This window comes from Camelus ferus, chromosome 4 (assembly GCF_009834535.1).
Source record: "Camelus ferus isolate YT-003-E chromosome 4, BCGSAC_Cfer_1.0, whole genome shotgun sequence".
NCBI classification, from domain to species: Eukaryota; Metazoa; Chordata; class Mammalia; order Artiodactyla; family Camelidae; genus Camelus; species Camelus ferus.
The window spans coordinates 4,052,069-4,071,691 of record NC_045699.1 but is presented as its reverse complement, the minus strand read 5'-3'; the positions used below and the strand labels follow the sequence as shown (position 1 = coordinate 4,071,691).

The 19,623-nt window shown below is 40.6% G+C and overlaps 1 protein-coding gene across 5 annotated transcripts in view; it reads right to left on the bottom strand.

The window, feature by feature from the left end:
- Positions 1 to 19,623, bottom strand: part of FAM120A (family with sequence similarity 120A) — a 97,928-nt gene that overhangs the window by 67,140 nt on the left and 11,165 nt on the right. For all 5 annotated transcript variants that reach the window (XM_032477427.1, XM_032477426.1, XM_032477425.1 and 2 more), the window contains exons 2-3: positions 11,898 to 12,144; positions 8,789 to 8,871 (exon numbers count right to left, since the gene is read on the bottom strand). In XM_032477427.1, coding sequence (XP_032333318.1) covers positions 8,789 to 8,871; positions 11,898 to 12,144 — 330 coding nt within the window. The remainder of the gene's footprint in view (positions 1 to 8,788; positions 8,872 to 11,897; positions 12,145 to 19,623) is intronic.

Here is a 19,623-nt window from a genome sequence, read left to right as displayed (position 1 = left end):
CCACCCTTCTACTCTGCTTTCTATCACTATATATTTGCCTTTTCTAGGTTTTTACATAAAAGCAATCATATATTCTCGGTTTTTGACTTTTAACTTAAGATGATGCTTTTAGAAGTCACACATATTATCAAATGAATAGTCTGTTCCTTTCACCGCTATCAGCATTTCTCACACCGACATTTGGCATCATTCTCCTTCACTCGGCCCATTCCAGTGGTCGGTAGTGCATCTCACGGTGGTTTTAACTTGCAATCTCTAATGGCAAGGAGCATTTCCTTGCGTGCTTATTGAACACTCTGTAAAATATGTGTTCAGAATTTTGCCCATCTTTTCTTGGTGGGTTGTGTAACTTCTTTACATATTCTGGTTATGAGTCCTTTACCAGAGATAAATTCTTCAAATCGTTCCTCTCACTCTGTTGTTTGTTTTTCGTTCTCTTAACTAAGAAATCTTTGCCTAGCTCAAGATCATAAAGATCTTTTATCTTCTTCTAGAATAATTTTTACATTCTTTTCATTTTTACCTATGGATATCTTGCTATTATAAAAAAAAACTAACCCTTCTCCTGAAGGTGTGGAGAAAAGGGAAACCTCCTACACTGTTGGTGGGAATGTAGTTTGGTGCAGCCATTATGGAAAATAATATGAAGAGTTCTCAAAAAACTAAAAATAGACTTACCATATGATCCAGCAATCCCACTCCTGGGCATACATCTGGAGGGAACTCTAATTTGAAAAGATACATGCACCCCAATGTTCATAACAGCACTATATACAATAGCCAAGACATGGAAACAACCTAAATGTCCATTGACAGATGACTGGATAAAGAAGTTGTGGTATATTTATAAATGGAATACTACTCAGCGATAAAAAAAAAAAGAATAAAATAATGCTGCTTGCAACAACATGGATAGACCTGGAGATGGGTCATTCTAAGTGAAGTAAGCCAGAAAGAGAAAGAAAATTACCATATGATATCACTCATATGTGGAATCTAAAAAGGAAAAAAGAAAAAAGAGGACACTAATGAACTCATCTACAAAACAGAAACAGACTCGCAGACATAGTAAACAACCTTATGGTTACCAGGGGAAAGGGGGTGGGAAGGGATATACTTGGGAGTTTGGAATTTGCAAATGTTAACAACTATATATAAAAATAGATAGAAAACAAATTTCTTCTGTATAGCACAGGGAACTATATTCAATATCTTGTAGTAATCTACAATGAAAAAGAATATGAAAATGAATATATGTACATACAAAGAAAAAAAACATAAAAACCAACCCTTCTCCATTTAGTTACTTTGGGACTTTCGGCAAAAGTAACTAACCACGTATGTATAGGTGTATTTCTGGACTCTGTTCTGCTCCACTGATCTATATGATTACTGTTACATCAGTACCACAGCGAGCTGTTTATTATAGCTTTAAAGTGAGTCTTAAAATTAGGTAATATTGAATCCTCCAACTTTGTTCTTCCTTTTCAACATTTTTGTTGCTATTTTAGGTCCTTTGCAATTTGTTTCACATGAATTTTAAAATCAGTTTTTCAATTTCTATTTTAAAAAAAAGCTTGCTTGGATTTTGACTGGGATGTAGTAAGTCTGTAAAACAGTCTTTTGAGCCATAAACACACATATTTATCTACTTATTTAGCTCCTTCTTTAACTTAGACCATAAATTTGCAGTGTTATCCATCAGCTGTGTGGTTCCCATGATCTTCTCTAGACAGTACCTAACTAGGGTGAAGGGTTTGCTGGGCAGGTGAGGAGGAAGAAGGAGCAAGAGAAGGGAGATGCTGGAACAGCCAGTTCAAGACGCCCCCCCGAGAGGCCTTGGCCGGCTAGGGGAGGAGGAACCAGTGAGAAAATGGGCAGAAGGCCAAGGACGGTGAGAGAGCAAAGAGTCAGCTTGTGAGAACACTAATGGGAGAAGCAGCAGAGACAGAGCAGAGAGAGGGTATCAGAGGGTAAGACAGGTAAGCTCCTCTGCGAGGAGCCCCCGTCTATGACTCTGTGCCTGGAAGGCTGCAGTACAGTAGAGGGCAGACCACTTCAGTTACAAAGAATATGCAACCAAGTTCTGTGGGCAACCTCCAGGACACTGACTGCACTGAGGATTCTGAAATGTAGGAAAGGCTATGATTCTTAAGGCTGTAATATGTAATCAGCGACTAAGTGGAGCGACTAGGAGCAGTAGAAGGTTTAGATCGCCTGAGTCTCAAAAGAGTTATCAAAGGACACCATCAAGGAAGTAAAAAGACCACCCACTGGATGGGGGAAAATGTTTGCAAGTCATATATTTGGTAAGAGACCTATATCCAGAATATATTTTTTAAAAAACTTTTACATCTCAATAATTTAAAATAACCCAATTTAAACATGGACAAAGGATATGAATAGACATTTACCCAAAGAAGGTATACAAATGGCCAGCGAGCACAGAAGCAGATGCTCAACGTCATTAGTCATCAGAGAAATGCAAACCAAAACCACATCACACCCGGTGGGACAGCTAAAAATAAAACAACAGACAATAACAAGTGTTGGTGAGGATGTAGGAAAGTCGGAACCCTCACACATCGCTGGAAAGAAGAGTGTAAACAGTACAGCTGCTGTGGAAAATAGCCTGGTAGTTCCTCAGAAAGTTAAGCATTACCATATGACCAGCAATTCCAGCCCTAGGTACACATCCGACAGAAACGAAAACACATGTCGGCACAAAGACTTGCACTTGAATATTCATTACAGGAGCCAAAACTGGATGAACAACCTGAATGTCCACTGACTAACGAGTGGATCAAACGTGGCAGGTATAGCCACACAATGGAATATTATTTGGCCACAAAAAGAAATGAACTGCTGATACCTGTTACAAATGTGGATGAACCTGAAAAAATATGCTCGATGAAATAAGCCAGACACAAGAGGTCATATAATTCCACCTGTATGAAATGTCTAAAAGGGACGTAAGCCCACCGAGACGAGAAGTAGAATGCTTCAAAGTGCCTGTGCACGGTTTCAAAACTGAGACTATGCTGCTTATTTCACATAAAACTAGAAGATCCCAGGTCATGAGAAGAAACAGAAAGCAAAAGTACCCTAGTGAGCGTCCTTGAGTTCTCTTGGCCCCATCACTCGCCACCCCAGGCATCAGAAGTCGGACACTGTAAACACTGTATCTTCCGGACTGCATCCAGACCGCGCATCTCCCCTCCTCTGGCTGGGCCATACATTCCAGCTCACTGGGGAAGGCGTCCGCTGCCAGGCCCAGTCCCTGGAGGGAGGAGCTAAGCTGAAAGCGACCCTGTAACAACGAGGGAACACAAACCCCTCCCATGTCCCTGCTCCTCCTTCCCAGCAAAGTGACTTGTGATCCACCCACAATCTGTAAAATAAAGAAAAACTATTTCTTGAGTCCGAAAGATTTTAGCAGATTCCTCAAAACACCAAGCTTTCCGTCTTCACGTTTACAATCCCTGGGAACGGGGAAAGCTCTGATGGGAAGATATAAACTGGCAAAAAAATCTTTTGAGTTCAGTCCTGTTTGTTCCATTTAAGGATTCCATATATAAATTTGAAATGAGTCAAGAATAAAAGTTCTTACTAAAAGCGAGTTTCCATGACCTAGAAGCTTAGAGTCCAGTATGGAGGATCTGTGCACCGAAGTCCCACCCAGGCTGTAAAGAATGTGTAGGTCACTGAGTGCGTGGTGATGATGACACTGTAGTAATGACAATATTAGCAGGATACATATTTTAAAACAATTCTACAGGATCAAATATCAATCTGTTAAAAGTGGTTCTCTTCCAGAAGTGAAATTATAAATAAATAGCTCTCACTTCCATATTGCATAGTGGTTGAATTTTCAACCTTCAGGCCCCTAACATTATTTTCCCTAGAGCCCCAGAAGTCCTTAGATTTTAGGAAGTACTACTTAGCAATTATGAAACTACAGGATGACATATTGAGAAAGGAATATATTGAGTTAACTCCAATTAACACTAATATGTAAGCAGGAATTCCTCCTTTGGAAGGTCTCAGTGCCCAAACTGCCCCCTCTTACAATGCTTTAAAAGGTGGAACTCAGAATAAATGAAGCCTAGCCTTCTATCCATGTATAATTTACACCCAACTTACTTTCAAAAAGGAATCCAGAAAGGGTCTGATTACTGACCTCACTCTAATAAAGCTGCACAGTATGTCAGACACACCATACAGTATCAAAATGCCTGAAATTACGCCGCTCTTCTCTGGAAGCTGGCTCCGGGGTATGAAACCCACACAGGGGTCAGGTACAGAGGGTGTGAAGACATTGGGCAGCAGGCGGAGCCTCTTCAGGGAAGCCAAGATGGGGAGAACCTCGAGCCTGGGTTTCATCCCAAGGGCCCTCTGCAAGCCCTGGGCTGCACCCTGACCTTAGGAATGCTGGAGTTACGTGGACCGTAGCAGGGAGACATCTGGCAAAAAAATCTTAGATTTGGAAGTAAAGAACATTTCATTTGTGTTCAGGACAGCGGAAGATTGTTTTAAGCAATGTAAAATTCTATATCCAGGGGTGGGGGGCCCTCTGGGACGTCCACCTCCACGTTCCTGGGGACTGCGACGTGCTACTTTCCCAGAACCAGGCTCCCTCCTCCCTGGGGTTGACTGCCACATACTGTCCCCAAAGACATTTGTAAAAAAGACCGCTCGATGATTTTTGGTGGCAGACAGTAAGATGTGAAAAGTATAGTTAGAGATAACTTTTGGTAAAATTCTAGGTAAATTTAAAAAAAACTGTTTCTGAACTGACCTGATAGACTGCCCTGGTATCCAGCTGCCTCAGGGAAAAGATAATGCTCACAAAGAAAGGCAACTAAAAAAAGTGAACCCAGAAGCAGGGTTATAAATACTGAAGACTATTTAAATCAGAAAGAGAGATGGGCAAGGGCTAGGACTTAGATGGAGCTCTGAGCAGAGGCAGGAGCGAGTAACGGAGCTTTCCGGGCATCATTTTCACTAGACGCGCAGAGGAAGAGGGAATCCCAGTGGCACCCGCGCCGGCCTGGCCCGCGGCTGATGGGCAGAACTGGGCTGGGGAGGAGGGAGACAGTGTGAGCGGGGAAGGGCCTCTTCTGCCTGTTTGTCACAGTTGGGGCAGTGGTACAGAGAGACCAAAATACAGACTGAATAGCTGTACAGGACAATGACACTTGTATGAGGTCTGGGGAGAGGAAAGGCTGGCATATAACTTGCAAGGTGGCTTGTCCAATATCAAGGAAACGGCGAAAGAACTCTGTGGCAGGAAATACTTGGGGATCATGAATGACTGACAGGGATGAAAAACTCAAAATACACGAAACTGAATATAAAATTTAGGAACACAGAAGCCATTAAAATGAACACAATGACCTGCAACTAATGATTCAACTTAGAGTGTTCTTAATTAAAAAACTAAATGCCTACCCCAAATAAAAATTTCCACAGCTTACAAGGCCTCAAAGCCATAGAACAATTAAAAAACTCAAAAAGCACATTAAAACAAAAGAAAAGGGCACTCATTTAGCACACGCTTATGGCCAGAAGGTGCTTCCACCAGGGCTGACTGCATCACATCCCAAAGGGCCCCCCACTCCTGGATATAGAATTTTATATTGCTTAAAACAGTCTTCCGCCATCCTGAACATAAATGAAATATTCTTTATTTCCAAATCTAAGAAACTCGATGCTACCTTACTGGAAGTTCTTAACATGAGAACTGAAGTACTAAAAAGTTGAAAACCTGACCAGCCACCTTACTTCCTTTTTCCTACTGTTCTTAACTGATTTTAGGTTCTAAGTATGTCTAGCATTGCATTCCTGCCCTAGTGAGCACGGGCCCTGATTAATACAGCAGCACAAAACAGAATTCTGTTCCCTTCCTGGCCTCTGCTCTGGCTACCATCCCATGGTCTCAGTGTCTCAGCTGTTTATCATGACCACTCTGGGTTCTACTTTCGCTTCTCAACCCACAGAGCCCCAGGCAGGCACGCTCTTCTCTGAGCCCAACCAGCACTGTGGACAGTGATGTGGAAATGCTGAGAGGGTTAGGATTACGGTATTACACGTTAAGGGGCGATTCGAATTGATTAGACAGTGAGTTCACGTAACACCAGCCTTCTGTGAACAACCCTCCTGTAGATATGATTTTGGCAGAATGTTTTGGTAAAATATAGCAGGGTAAGAAGAATGCTTGAACTTGGAGATGCAAAATCAGATATCCTTAAAAGCTGTGTATACAACATACTGTGTTAAAAAGAAACTAATAAAAATCAAAAGAAAGTTTCATAATCACCAACGAATTGAACTTTCAAAAGATGTAGTTAATTAGTTTCATAACTGGGAAAAAGAGACAAAAGAAGTAGATGGGAGACAGACAACTGTATAGAGTAGCAACATTCATGAGAAAAAAAAATCTCACAGTCTTGGTTAAAATGATTAAAACGATGCTACACACCGGAAATATATATAAAAGGTCAAAACATAAAAGTTTTGTAATTTTTGCACTCAAAGTCAGACATGCTTGCTTTTCAGAATGTGACTTTAGAAATCCTACAACCCATCAAGTCACTGAAAAATGATTTTGGACTGTTCCTCTATTATGCCATAAAAACACCCAGCTATTGGGGGGAGGGTACAGCTCAAGTGGTAGAGCATATGCTTAGCATGCTTGAGGTCCTGGGTTCAAACCCCAGTACCTCCTCTAAAAAGAAAATAAAACCTAATTACCTCCTCCTGCTGATTAAAAATAATTTTTTTAATGATACAATAAATAAAATATTTTTTTAAAGTAGCCAGCTAATATTTAAAATACACCTGATGATAATGCACAAAATTAGACTGAATCGATTTTTTAAAAACAACAAACAATCTTATAAACGATTTTCAGGGAACAACTGAAAAATCTGAACATGGACTTAATATTAAATGACATTAGGGAACTATCAATTTAGTTGATATGCGAATAGTAATATAAGTAAGAGATTATTCTGAGGTGGTAGTGACATAAACCAAAGTTTTCACAAACTTTGAAGTGTTAAGTTATCTGTAACTTACTTCTAAATAGCTGAGTTAAAAAACAAACACACAGACACAAATATATTTTAGAGCAAAGTGTTAACTGTTGAACCAAGATGGTAGCTACATATCGATAAACATTTTCTATTTCAACTTTTTACATACTCAATATTTTTCTTAACAAACAATTAGGATAAATACATGATAGTGATGTTGTGACTTGTCAATAGATTAAGTTTGTTTTCCAGTAATTCCTCCTCACTTCTAACCTCTGACACATGAAGCAAAGCCAGCTCAATTCAGACATATGGAATATGGTCTGAGATCCTGGTGGCAGCCCCTCACCCCTGCTACTCAAAACTATACAAACCTTCAAAAAGCAAGCCTTCATTGTGTCTCAACTTGACAAATCTAATGAGCACGATGCTTTTGAGTCCATCTGATTTCAGACTGTATTTTTCCCGTTCTGCGTTTCACTAACGGTATCACCAGAAGTTCAGAATTAAGATTATACAAATTGCAGCACTTTGTAAATGAGAACACTCATAAAGAACACTCTGGCCAAATAGCAAAGAGAAAGCTGTTCTCCTTCAAGGACAAAAAAGCAAAAGAGAACAAGTGATTGCTAACAAAAGGAGAAAAACTTAACTTTCAAACAGAAGTTGAAAAGCCCCGTACCAAGCACTGTCAGAACGAAAAGGAAAACATGAGGCCCCATCGGTAAGAAATGGAAAAGAAAGGGGCTCTGGGCAGCAAGGAACAAGATGACAGGGGCAGGAAAGGAGTGCCACTGGGACTTGCAAGTATCACCAAAATGCTCTATAAGCTAAGAGACAAAAACTCCAATTTGAAACTAACCACCAATTAAGCTGATTTATGGAGAGAGGGTGATTCTGACAGAACTTTATAGGAAAAAGTGCATTCAGAAACCATTCCACGCAACCTCCCCATTGCCGTGAGGAACTGAGGCCCAGGCTGCCAGTCTATGTCCCAGCTTCCCAATTCCCCACCAAACAAAGAGCAGCAATGATCACAAAGCCAAAGCCGAGAATGCCAGAGCCAATTCACCCAGCAAAGGGAATGTGGAAAATCACAGGAAGCCGCTCACAAGTACAACTCCAAGATGCGCAGTGGCTCACACCAATTCCACTACTAGGCTCTCATCAAACCGTAAACGTTCCCACTTCAGAAAATTCAAATTTAAGTGCATGTTCTTGGATGTTTATTACTTTCACAAACAAGAAGTAGAAAAAAATAAGAAAGTAAGTATTAACAAAACAGTACAAAGGGACCATTTCTCTAGTGAACTTGGGATTCCTCTCCATCATTGAAAAGCTTTAAAACTGTAAATGGAGTCTTACAATTTCAGAAAATTAGTAAGAAAATTATGAAATTTATCAAACTTCACTGAGATGTGGATCTGAGTAACCAAAGATTGTGCTACCTGTTGGAAAATTAATATTTGTAAGTAAGAAAATTAATACATAAAAACTTTAGCTAAAAGATTTTCACCTATCTAGGTATATAAGGCATGAAGAATGTGTCTTAGAGAATTTTTAAGGACATTTATACATTTCCCTAAAATACAGGTGCTGGGAACAAGATACGGTGGGGTTGGTTGTTTTTTAAGACAGTTGCCAATTTTGCTGATTTTGTGGTACATTTCCTTCTAGAATAAAGAAACGTTATTTATACTATGAAAGTAATAGCAAAATCAAGAAATGTTGGAAATGAAATGAATCTGTACCTTAAGTGAGGCTAGTGGATGTTCTGGACCAAGTAAACTCCAATGGAAGGAAGCCAGATCTTCATCAGGTAGAATGTGATTTCCTGGAATACAAACAGGGATACCAGAAAAGCCATCATGAGTGACACACGGAAACTTGACATCACTGCATCTGTAGATTACCTTTCTTAGTTTTAGACTTTGCAGTAAGATTTCTTAGGACCATCTCACTTGATATACCACATAAATCTTTCACACAGAAATTGAGAGTATTTTTTCATCTTTTAACACAAAGCAACATACAGCAGGCAGATTTCTTGCAGCTGCCTCAAGTACACCATGAATTTCCAGGAGAGGCTAAATAGCATTTCAACTAAGTAAACTGCATGAAAACCTGAGTAACTTCCCAGAACAGCATTAAGATCAGTCTGATAATGCCAGATGCCAAATACCAACTCGATACACGTCTTCATTTGTTTATGAGAAACTATGGTTCAAACTGCATTCTGTGAACTATGTTCAACAGCAAAGGCAGAATCTACACAGTTATCAAATCTAAAGAAGGTCAAGTGACAATGTTTGCTGCCTGTGACACGGATCAACACCCTCCTCCCACAATTCCCACCCCACCCACAAATAGACATAACAAAGCACAGACTATCAGCACCAAGAAGTGCCTCTCCGCTGTGCACCCTATCACCAGGGCTGTGTCACAAATAAGAAGTGTATTCAGCTGAGAAACCGCATTTGGGGGGAAAACACTCTGCCTTTACTGTAATGCTTTGATGCCTGGTATACTGACATCTTTAGTGTGTTACTTATATTGATAAAATTTAAAAACAGAAACTTCCTAATAATTCTGTGGTTTTTATATCATGATTTTGTCACCTCCACGCGAAGTAACTGGTGATTCATTAATTAGTAATCAGTGAGTAATTCATTAAACAGCTGCTATGGAAAGCCAAACAAGGGGCGTTCATTTGCCAGTGCTAATCATAATGCTCTAAACACACAAACGCATGACACCGCCATGGACTGAACTGCCACGTCCAGAAGATGCAAAGCTAAGTACTAACCGTCCAGTTACTAAGTTTTGCACTGCTGTTCATGGACTGCAGAGAACTTCGCTGTGAAGTAAGTATAAAATGTCTGAGATTTGTTTTTGAAGCTTCTATCTGAAAAAATATTAAGCTGATTCCAACATCAGTGAAAGTCTGTTAAAGCTTGGGTCAAATACTTAAATGAGTATTTCACTCAACCTTTCTAAAACAAAACAACTTATATACCTATACTTTCTCTCACAAAAAGGAAAAATTATACTTCCTAGTAACAAAAGGAAAAATTATACTTTCTATTACAGAAAGGAAAAACTATTTTTCTCATTTTGATGAGACTGCAACTTTTACATAAAATATAAAATAAAAATGCTCACCCAAACAAGAGTTTATCTATAACTTATCAAAGTTTTTGGAAGAAATTCCAAGCCCTAAATTCATTCATTCCTAAATTATTCAAAATGTTACTACTGATTATTTTTCATTTAATATTTCACAAAATAATTTAGCTAGAAAAGTATGAGTTGGTATTATTATCTCCCTTGAAATTTATTCAATGTTTCTTAATTAAGATAAACAAATATCTTCACATCTCTAATTAGCTAAGGCAGCCATACTCTAAAGGTACTATAATTTTCCCATCCATTTAAAGTCAGTCCACATGTCCAAGTCATTTTGCCTAACATTTGCATAAATAATAAACTTTTCATAATGTGCCCATCCACATCATCACTTTTTAACATTAGAGGAAATATCCTTTTATACTTTAATATCTGAAAATATGAAAGTACTATATATATTTGGAAAATTAGCTTTAATCCTCCAAATCCCACGTCAGAAGAGTTCCCTAAGAAAACGCGCAGAAAATAGCGAAGTACTAACTTAAAGACATGTATCTGAGATTAAATCCAAATAAAGACAACTTGTAAAATCATTATTTTGTTGACAGACTTGTAGCTATAAAATTTGAAACGTCATCAAGAAATACTATACGACAAATTATGGCTCCCTCACTATAATTTCTAGTTGTACAGAACTTTTTGGGAATGTTTATTAAAAAATCTGATAATTGGGAATTTCTAAAAATAACCCACAATATAATTCCCCTCTTAACCGGATCAGGCTGCCGACCTCTACAGAATACAAATGGATAGAGTTGCAAAAGGTCTCCCTTTTCTGGAGACCACATGTCTTTCAAAAAGGGCCTATGTGTCCCAAACAGCCCCCAATCCTATCACCGAAGTTCATGGATTTTACTCCCAGGAAGGCTCTTGCTCGGAACATGTTTACTTATATTATGGACGGACTTTTTACAAACTCTCAGCAAACTACAGCTGGATATTCAAGTAGCTAGAGACCTGCAGGTTGCAAGCATAAGAAAGGGGAGCTGACAGAAAAGAAAAGAAAGAATACGACTATAAAATGCAGACAGGGTGATGGGTGAATATATTACTTACTGGCAAGTTATTTTCAAAAAAATGAACATATAAAACCTCAGTTAAAAAAAAAATTTCATCCTTTCTAGGTATTCAGCATAAGGAATTCCTCCAAGGGAGTTTTTAAAGACACTTAAACATTTACTTAAGATGTAGCCTTTGGAAACAAGGTGAAAATAGTTTATTTTTATTGTTTTCTTTTAAAGTAGTGAGTATCCCAAAAATGAGGGGGAAAACATGACAGCGCCAACTTCATAGCACATTTTCTTCTATAACAAACATAATTTGGGCAAAGGTTTAAATGTCTGATTTTCATGGTGAGAAGGTGTTAACCTTTGTCATTTTAAAATGTTATTTTCCTCCAACTTGAAATGAATTTACTCACAAAATTAGTCTCTCAGCCCAGATGGAACAATACATAAACAAACACTTAAGAACAAAAGAAGCACATTGTCAGTGACACCAGAAAATAATACTGAATAAGGAATGCTACTGAGAAGCCCGTTTCCTGGTTCTTTTCAATTTAAGAGACAATCGAAAACATTTCAGCACTGAAACTAAAAAAACCAAGAAATCAGCATGTTCCTAGTACAGAACCCCTTTATAAAACTAAAGACAGTTCTCACACTGCCCTCGTACCTAACAGAGCGGCAAAGATGGGGAAGCGGTTCGGGTTCAGGTCCAGCTGCTTGGCAACCTCGTGCATCAGGTACTGGCTTGTGGTGAGACTTTTCCCATTCCGGCTCAGCTTGAGGGCGTGGGCGCTGAAGTAATAAGGGATGTTGCACAGCGCGTAATCGGAGTCGTACGCGACCAAGCCGTGGAAGCCGTTTTCTCTGCAGAAACCGATCACTTCTTGATGATGGTCCTCGATGCTCTGCGCGACCTGGGTGAGAAAGGGGCGCTTTGTCAGAGGCCGGGCCCCGCTGCAGCACTTGCTCAATACGCAGGCGCTATCTGCACAGACTCTGCAAATTTCAGATATGGAAGATGCGCAACAGGGCCAAACGGTCAGAAAGGCCACGGCAAAGTGTGCAGCACATTGCTCAAATGAGAAATTTCAGTGGGAAAAAACCTCCTGGTCAGTAATCTCCATCCCGACTGTAAATTCATTTTCAGTTTCTTCTCAAGTTCAAAGATCACCCTACTTCAAAACATGCAATGCCAGCTGACCCCTGTGGCAGTATTTTGAAGGAAAAGAGGGAGACGTGGGGGAAAAAGAGAGAGAAAAGGAAAATAAAGAAGTGTGAAGGAAGGAGAAAGAATGCAGACACGCTCAGTGAAACCAAAATAACTTCCTTTTTTTATTTATTTTATTTTATTTATTATTTTATTATTTAATTATTTTATTCGTGGGGAGGTAATTAGGCTTATTTTTAGAGGAGGTACTGGGGATTGAACCCAGGACCTCACGAATGTTTAGCATGCCCTCTACCACTGAGCTATACCCTCCCCCACAAAATAATTTCTTCAAAGTAGATCCAATAGGTAAAATAATCAGAAGGATTTTTTTTTAATAAAATAAAAGCCAAGTATCACTCATCACCTACCTGTGCACTAATTACTACACACCTGAAGCAATCGGCATACGGGATAATAATCAGAATGAACATGTTTACCTCCAAATAATTGTCACATGCTTATTCTGTGCAAAGGACCAGGCCTGGTGGGGTAGTGCCAGGTTCAGGACAGCCGTGAAGACTAGCGCTAAATTTACTGCCTTTTCCGTGATGAAAACTACAAGCCGAACTTCTTTGCTGGTACTGGCTCTCCCCCTGTGAAAGGCCGGCTCCACCTCCCTCAGGTGTCGGGACATACTAAGGAGGGCAGAGAAGCAGCGCCCACAGAATGGTAAAAGGCCCCCGGGATCTCTCTATTCCTAAAAACATACCAAAAGGCACTGAAACACATCTTCCTAAAATATACAAAGTCAAAGACAATCGCGTCCTTTCCCGCTGTTTCCCAAACGCATTCATCCAACTAAAGTCTGGCAGGGTTTTTGTTTGTTTGTTTCTACAATGGATAAAAGTATTTTAGAAAACAGAATGTTAAACTTAATCAGGTGATTCGGCTATGGAAGGTTAACTCTCTATAGAGCCCTAAAGGTAAAACACATGTGCCCTTAAATATAAATTCCTAAAACTACACTGCCCAATGTATGGCTATACTGAATTAAAATTAAAAATAAAAATACTTTAAAAATGAAGTTCAAGTGTTCAATGGTCACCTGCTAGACATCACTGTAGAGTTACACTCATTTCTCACTGACTATCACCAAATTTTATTGGAAAGTTAGTTATAATGAAATCTCACTTGGAGGCAAAGCAACTCTTTTAAAGATGCATATTCAAAGGAAAAATAATTTTCTGCCTTCTCTTGATAAATATTTTGACAAAAGTATTTTACTTTATAAGAAAATAAAACAATATTCAATTAGTCAATATTCTGTCTTAGTATAGGAGGATTGTTTTACCTCTTAATCTAAAAAGCAGTGTACTTTCACTAAGATAGAAAAGTATAGTTTAAAAAAAAAAAAAAAACCTCTAAAATTAGGCCAGCTTCATCTAGAAGTGATAACTTTCAAGTCCAAGTTCTCTATCGCAAATCACTTTATTACACAGAACTTTACAGCAGTGTCTTAAGGCATTTAAAAATCACCAGCAATTCCTGTTTCCCAGGCATCTTTAATAGTAAGTCTGCACAATCTCCTAAGAGGCCCTGAAGTGACAAGAGATCGTGAGTCAGCACCCTCCTCGCTCCACACCCCTTGGAGGAGTTCTAGAAAAGGCAGCCTGGCTGCTTGCTCCAGAGCCAGGTATCCTGCAGAGATAGGGCAGAATTAAACGTCTAAGTCGAGTACTGTATACTCAATAGTTGTATTCTGCAGGAGAGTTTATTAACCTATTCTTCTGGGAAACTGAGGCTGAGAGCCGTTGAGAACCAGCTCCAGGACGAGAGCAGTTAAGAGATGACGTGGCTCATCCTCCCTGGGCACCTGTTCTCCGCCATCACTGGGCTGCGTGCCTCCTGGCGTGTTGCCTCATCTCCCTCACAACAGCCCTGGGTGGGGAAAGAAGGCGCCAGCCCTGAGCAGGTCACCCCGAAGGGTGCTCAAGCAGGGGAAGAGCAGGTACCCCGGGCCAGAGGTGAGTGTGATGTGTCTGCAGCCCCATCGCAGGGACCCACGGGAAAGCAGCAGGTGATGGAGTCAGAGCAGGCAGGGACAGGTCTAATTTGGCAGGTTTTCAAGGAAGGCTGTTGGCACTGGGAAACAATAGATAATGTATTTCCAGAGCTGTAAAGCACTCATAGTCGTTGACCCTGGAATAACCTTACTCCAGGAAATACCTAAGAAACCAACATACCCGATGAAAAACGCTGGGAGTATAAAAAGGGTAAGAGTAGGCTTCTACAGGAAAAAAAGGGTTAACATTAAGGAGCTGGGTAAATACAGCAACTACACAACATTGTGGCGAAACCTGCGAAAAGCTGAGGACAAAATACTAAACAAAACCATTTCAGAACATAACAACCAGTATACACAAACGTGTAAAAGTACGCCTGTGGGGACAACAACTGGAAAGGAAAAAGCAAAAACCAACATAGTTTTGTGCAGGGTGGTGCAATCAGTTTTAAAAAAAAAAAATACTTTTTAAAAGGAAAAATAGTCTAATGAAAAGCTGAAACAGCACTGGTATAAGCCATACCCCTCTGTGCCACTGCGCTGAGGGGCAGGTAGCCCTCCTTTCACACCTGTCAGACGAGGCATGCAACTTGCTCATCTACGTATCAAGGGTCTAGCTCGGTGCCTGGCACACAGTAAGCACTGTCTCTAAAATAAAAAAAACTCTGGGGGTCCCAGTTCGGAGGTCTACTAACAGTCTTAAAACTACTTACAGAGATGAATAAGATAAATTCTATCCAGTAGAAGCCAGCATCCAGTAGACTTACAGAGTGGTTTCATCTGTCTCTGGAGAGTGGGATGGTGGGCTTTCCACAATCACCTCCGTCCACTGCCCCTTCCCCAAACACAATTCCTGGTTCATTCAGAACACTTGGTTTCAGACTGGCATTAAAAAGCAAAGTGAGTGAACCATTAATAATTCACTACAATGCTACTTTGCAAATGATTAACAATACTTTAATCCTCCCCCAAAGCACACCTAACATTAAACAGTTGTCTGTTAGAATTAATCTCCTAAGACAAAGGAACCATGGCCTTAGGTAAGCGGAGACTTCAAATCTAAAGTAAGGTGGAGCAATCTGTGCCCTTTGTCCTGCTCATCTTTGCTATCTCAGGTACCGGCGTGATAGTGATGGGGAGGAGAGCTGTCTAGGTTCCAGTTCTGGCTTAATGCCCAGTCTGCCCAGCTAGGAATGTAAAATTAACGAATCTTTCAGATTCCTTCAACTTCTAAAATGCTAGTATTGTTCCCCACCAGTTAAAATCCATTATGCCTTTCTCTGAGGAAAGGCTACATGGCACTGAAAACCACAAGGGAACAGAGCTGCAATGCCTCCCAACAGGTGAAGAGCAGCAGGGTGGGGCAGCAGTTATGCAATGAGGGAAATGAAACACCTAAATGAGAGTCTGGGGGACCGATACAGCATGACTCTCTGCATCTGTACAAGCGCACCTGACTGTACATCTCATCAGAGAATCAACTTTAATAAACACAACTTAAAAAAAATAGCCAGCATATCAGTGGTGTCGGGACAGAATACAAACTGACAGATGTATGGAATTATATTATAAAATGTATAAAATAACCCCCCTGAGGGGTTGGGAGGACAGCCCTAGGTAACCTTGGAAAACAATGCTTTGAGGGGAAGCAGTGACCCAACAATGAGCTCCTGGTAACCAGCGTGTGGCAGGGGTGCGGGTGAACAACTCTGCAATCACCCTCGTGTGTACGGCTGGGGTAGATGGATGGTAGATGACCTGGGTGTCTCCCGGTCACAGAACGGAGTCACAAATGCGCAAAGGGAGGAAGCTAGCATGACCCTGTGGTGCTGGGTTAGCCATGCAGATGTCCGTAAGAACCGGTGTGTAGGTGACAACACAGACCTACAGGCACAGAAGTCATCAGAGGTGAGTGTGTACACGTGGGTTGGTCTACACACACATCTCCTAGCTATCAGCAGAGGGCCTAGAAGCAGCAACACCCCAGGAGAAAGGATACCTGCACCCCGATCTGGTTTCTAAATACCATTCTCCACTAAAAGGGACGAGAGCCTTTGAAAAAAATGGGTGAAGCTGGGGCGGGGAAATCCAAGATGAGTCCGGAGCATCTATGATGCCACAAACAAAGGATGGGGTTTGTCAGAGGCACACAAGGACCCACCTGAAAGATGGTGGAAAGATGTTCCACCAATGCTGGGAGAATTTGTGCAACAAAATAAATAACGTGGTACTGGCTTATAACCAAAGTACACAATGAATATGTGAGTCCAGACTGACAAAAACAAATAATGAAATAAAGGAGGAAGAAGAGACAAATATTCCTCAGAGAAGAATTAAAGAAGGTAATGTGGAGTTTAACCCCTACCCCTCCCCCTGAATGTAGGCTGCACTGGATGACCGCCTCCTAAGAACCGAACCAGCAAAGGGGACCACAGTCACGCCCAGTAGACACCACTGCGGCACAGAAGGGCACCGCATCTCTGGAGCATTCTCCCCAAATCACAAGAAAACATCAGACAGCCCAAATTGGAGGCCAGCCTACAAAATGCCTGATCAGTTCTCCAAAAGTATAGGTCACCAGAGGCAGGCAGAGGCTGAGGACCTGTCCCAGACCTAAGGTGACTAAGGAGACGAGACGCCGAAAGGCGACAGGGCATCCGAAAAAGATACGGGTGGAAAATGGATGAAACCTGAATGAAACACATAATGCAGTTAAGGGTACAGTAGCAATGCTAATTCTTAGTTTTCATAATTGCACTTGCTCAAAGGATGCTGACATGCGTGGAAGCTGAGAGAAGGATAGTCGGGAACTCTCTGTACCATCTTTACAACTCTTCTACAAACCTCAATTATTCCAAAGTAAGGAGTTTATTTTAAAAAGGAAATAGTCAATAGTGTACAACACACTAGCTGAAACAGTGTTTTAAGCATTTCCATCAGGTGAATAAAGCATTAAAAGGCCTGAAAGGCAAAGCGTCCGAGAGCTTACCACGTGAAAATACAAGTCTTCCCCAGACAGTGCAACTGCGGGACGGAGGAAAGCCGACCACAGATGGTATATATAACCTATGAATGAATGAATGGAGTCCAGCAACCAGCAATACTTGTAAGAGGCCCAGACTCGCGTCAAAGAGCCTAATGAAGAATTGGGTGCAGAGAACCGGATAGAGCAAAAAGAAGACTCGATGTAAGGTTTGGGTGGGCATAGGAAAAGGCCTAGGTTGCATTAAAATAGGACCAGAGAGGTAGCCATTTAATTAAAAATAAAAATGAAGTTCCAGAGGTGAAGCTTCCGAGAAGCAGGGCCTAACAGGGCATCAGCAGTTCTTTCTCCTTTGAATGTGTCTTTCTTCTGGTCTGAAAGCCTTTCGCTCCTGTCTCCCATCTCGTCTATTCCACCCTATCACCTGTGTTCTGTTTCTCTAATTCCCTGGCCTTCCAGCTCCTGGCTCAGACTGGGCACAGTATGATGAAAATGGTTATGTCTAGCTCTTAATTCTAATTTTAGAAGCGAGTAAAAACTATGAAGTACAATGTTGGGAAGATGATTTCTATTTGAACTCCCCAACAGTACAAAAGCAAGCTAAAAAAGCAAGCCCTGAGACCTACCTAACTTACAGATGGTAACAGAAGGGGTTAGGGCCTCCTCTGAACAAGAGCAAACCAGACTTGGAATTATCACCGCCTCCTTACAGAAAACCCCCGTAACCAAAGACCACCCGCCACCTTGACTGATTTTTGCCTTGGCTGCCATCACCACTGCATTAGAATGCAACTTCAGATCAAGGGAGTGAATTCAAGCGCTCCTGTGTACACAGCACAGGGCATTCAACGCTGACACCTGCTACATGCTTTGGTGGCTACAACCAGGCTGGGAATCACAGAACACCTCGCCTCACCTCTCCAACCCAATCAGTGCGGAAGGTCTTTAGTAGCTGACAAAATGCTCCATTTTTGGTCCAAATGAAGTATTTTGTACTTAGCTGGGATCATTTTAATGCTCCTATCTACTTGCCACAGAATCCTAGGGAAATCTTTTTCTCAACAGTTTTAAGTTTCATCATTAAAAAGGCAGATACATCAAAAGTCAGTATTTTTTACAAGGAATGATGACTAAAAAATTCCCAAGCTTACTTTGCATATAAATTATTCATTAATGTTCAAAGCAGCTATGGGGAAAGTCCCATAAGAATGAAAACGTAACACCGTTACTTACTCCTCGCCTCCAGGGAAGAAGCCCCTGCACAGCGAGGTTTTGTGTCTCCGGCGGGTGAACTCCTCTGCCTACTGTGATGGTTTCTGCACTTCCATTTCATCATCTGCAAAAATAATAGTGCTCTCCTACCTCACAGGATAGCTGTAGTAATTAACTGAGTTACTACATGCGAACAGCTCCGAATCTATTCATAAATAAAAAGCACTCGATAAACGTCAGCTACTATTCATTCTTAAGCCATGTGAGAAAGGGTCTGCTTCTTCATACTCTTCATGCAGGACGTAAGACACTGAGTTGTCAGAAACAGATTTTCTGATACAAAGGAAAAAAATAGGTGTGTTTTTCCTCAGAATAATTTTACAGAAGCTTGGGGCATAACGTGACATGCTCCAACCAGCTACCATATTTAAAAGGCATAAGTTAACCTGAACATAAGAGGACATGAGTTGACCTAAATTCTTTTGTTTAAAAAAAAAAAAAATCAGGCTCTGACCTTTATCCAGATGAATTCGAGTCAGTAGGTATTAAGTGGGTAGAACTTACTCAGAAGAGTTACTCCCTACTCAAGTAGAGCTAAAGAGTGAATACATGAAAGTCAATGCCGATTTGGTGTAGGATTTGTATTGCTGTTGTTTACTTTAAAAGGGAGATTTCAATGTTATGACACACATTAGCAATGTCTCTAAATGTAAATCTCTCCTCCTCGGGAAATCTGAAATCATCGTTGAATAAGCTTCTTACCTTATATAGCTCTTGGTTATCACTGGTTCTTACAGAATAAAGAATTAGTTGCAGTGATCTTATTAAAAAGCAAGGATAATTTCTTTTAAAATAAAGGAGTGCACATAAAGAGATTCTCAACTTCATTGATCATAGGGAAATGTAAATCAAAACCACAATGAAATACCATTTCACATATTAGGATGGATACTACATAAAAAAACAAAACAGAAATAAGCAAGTGT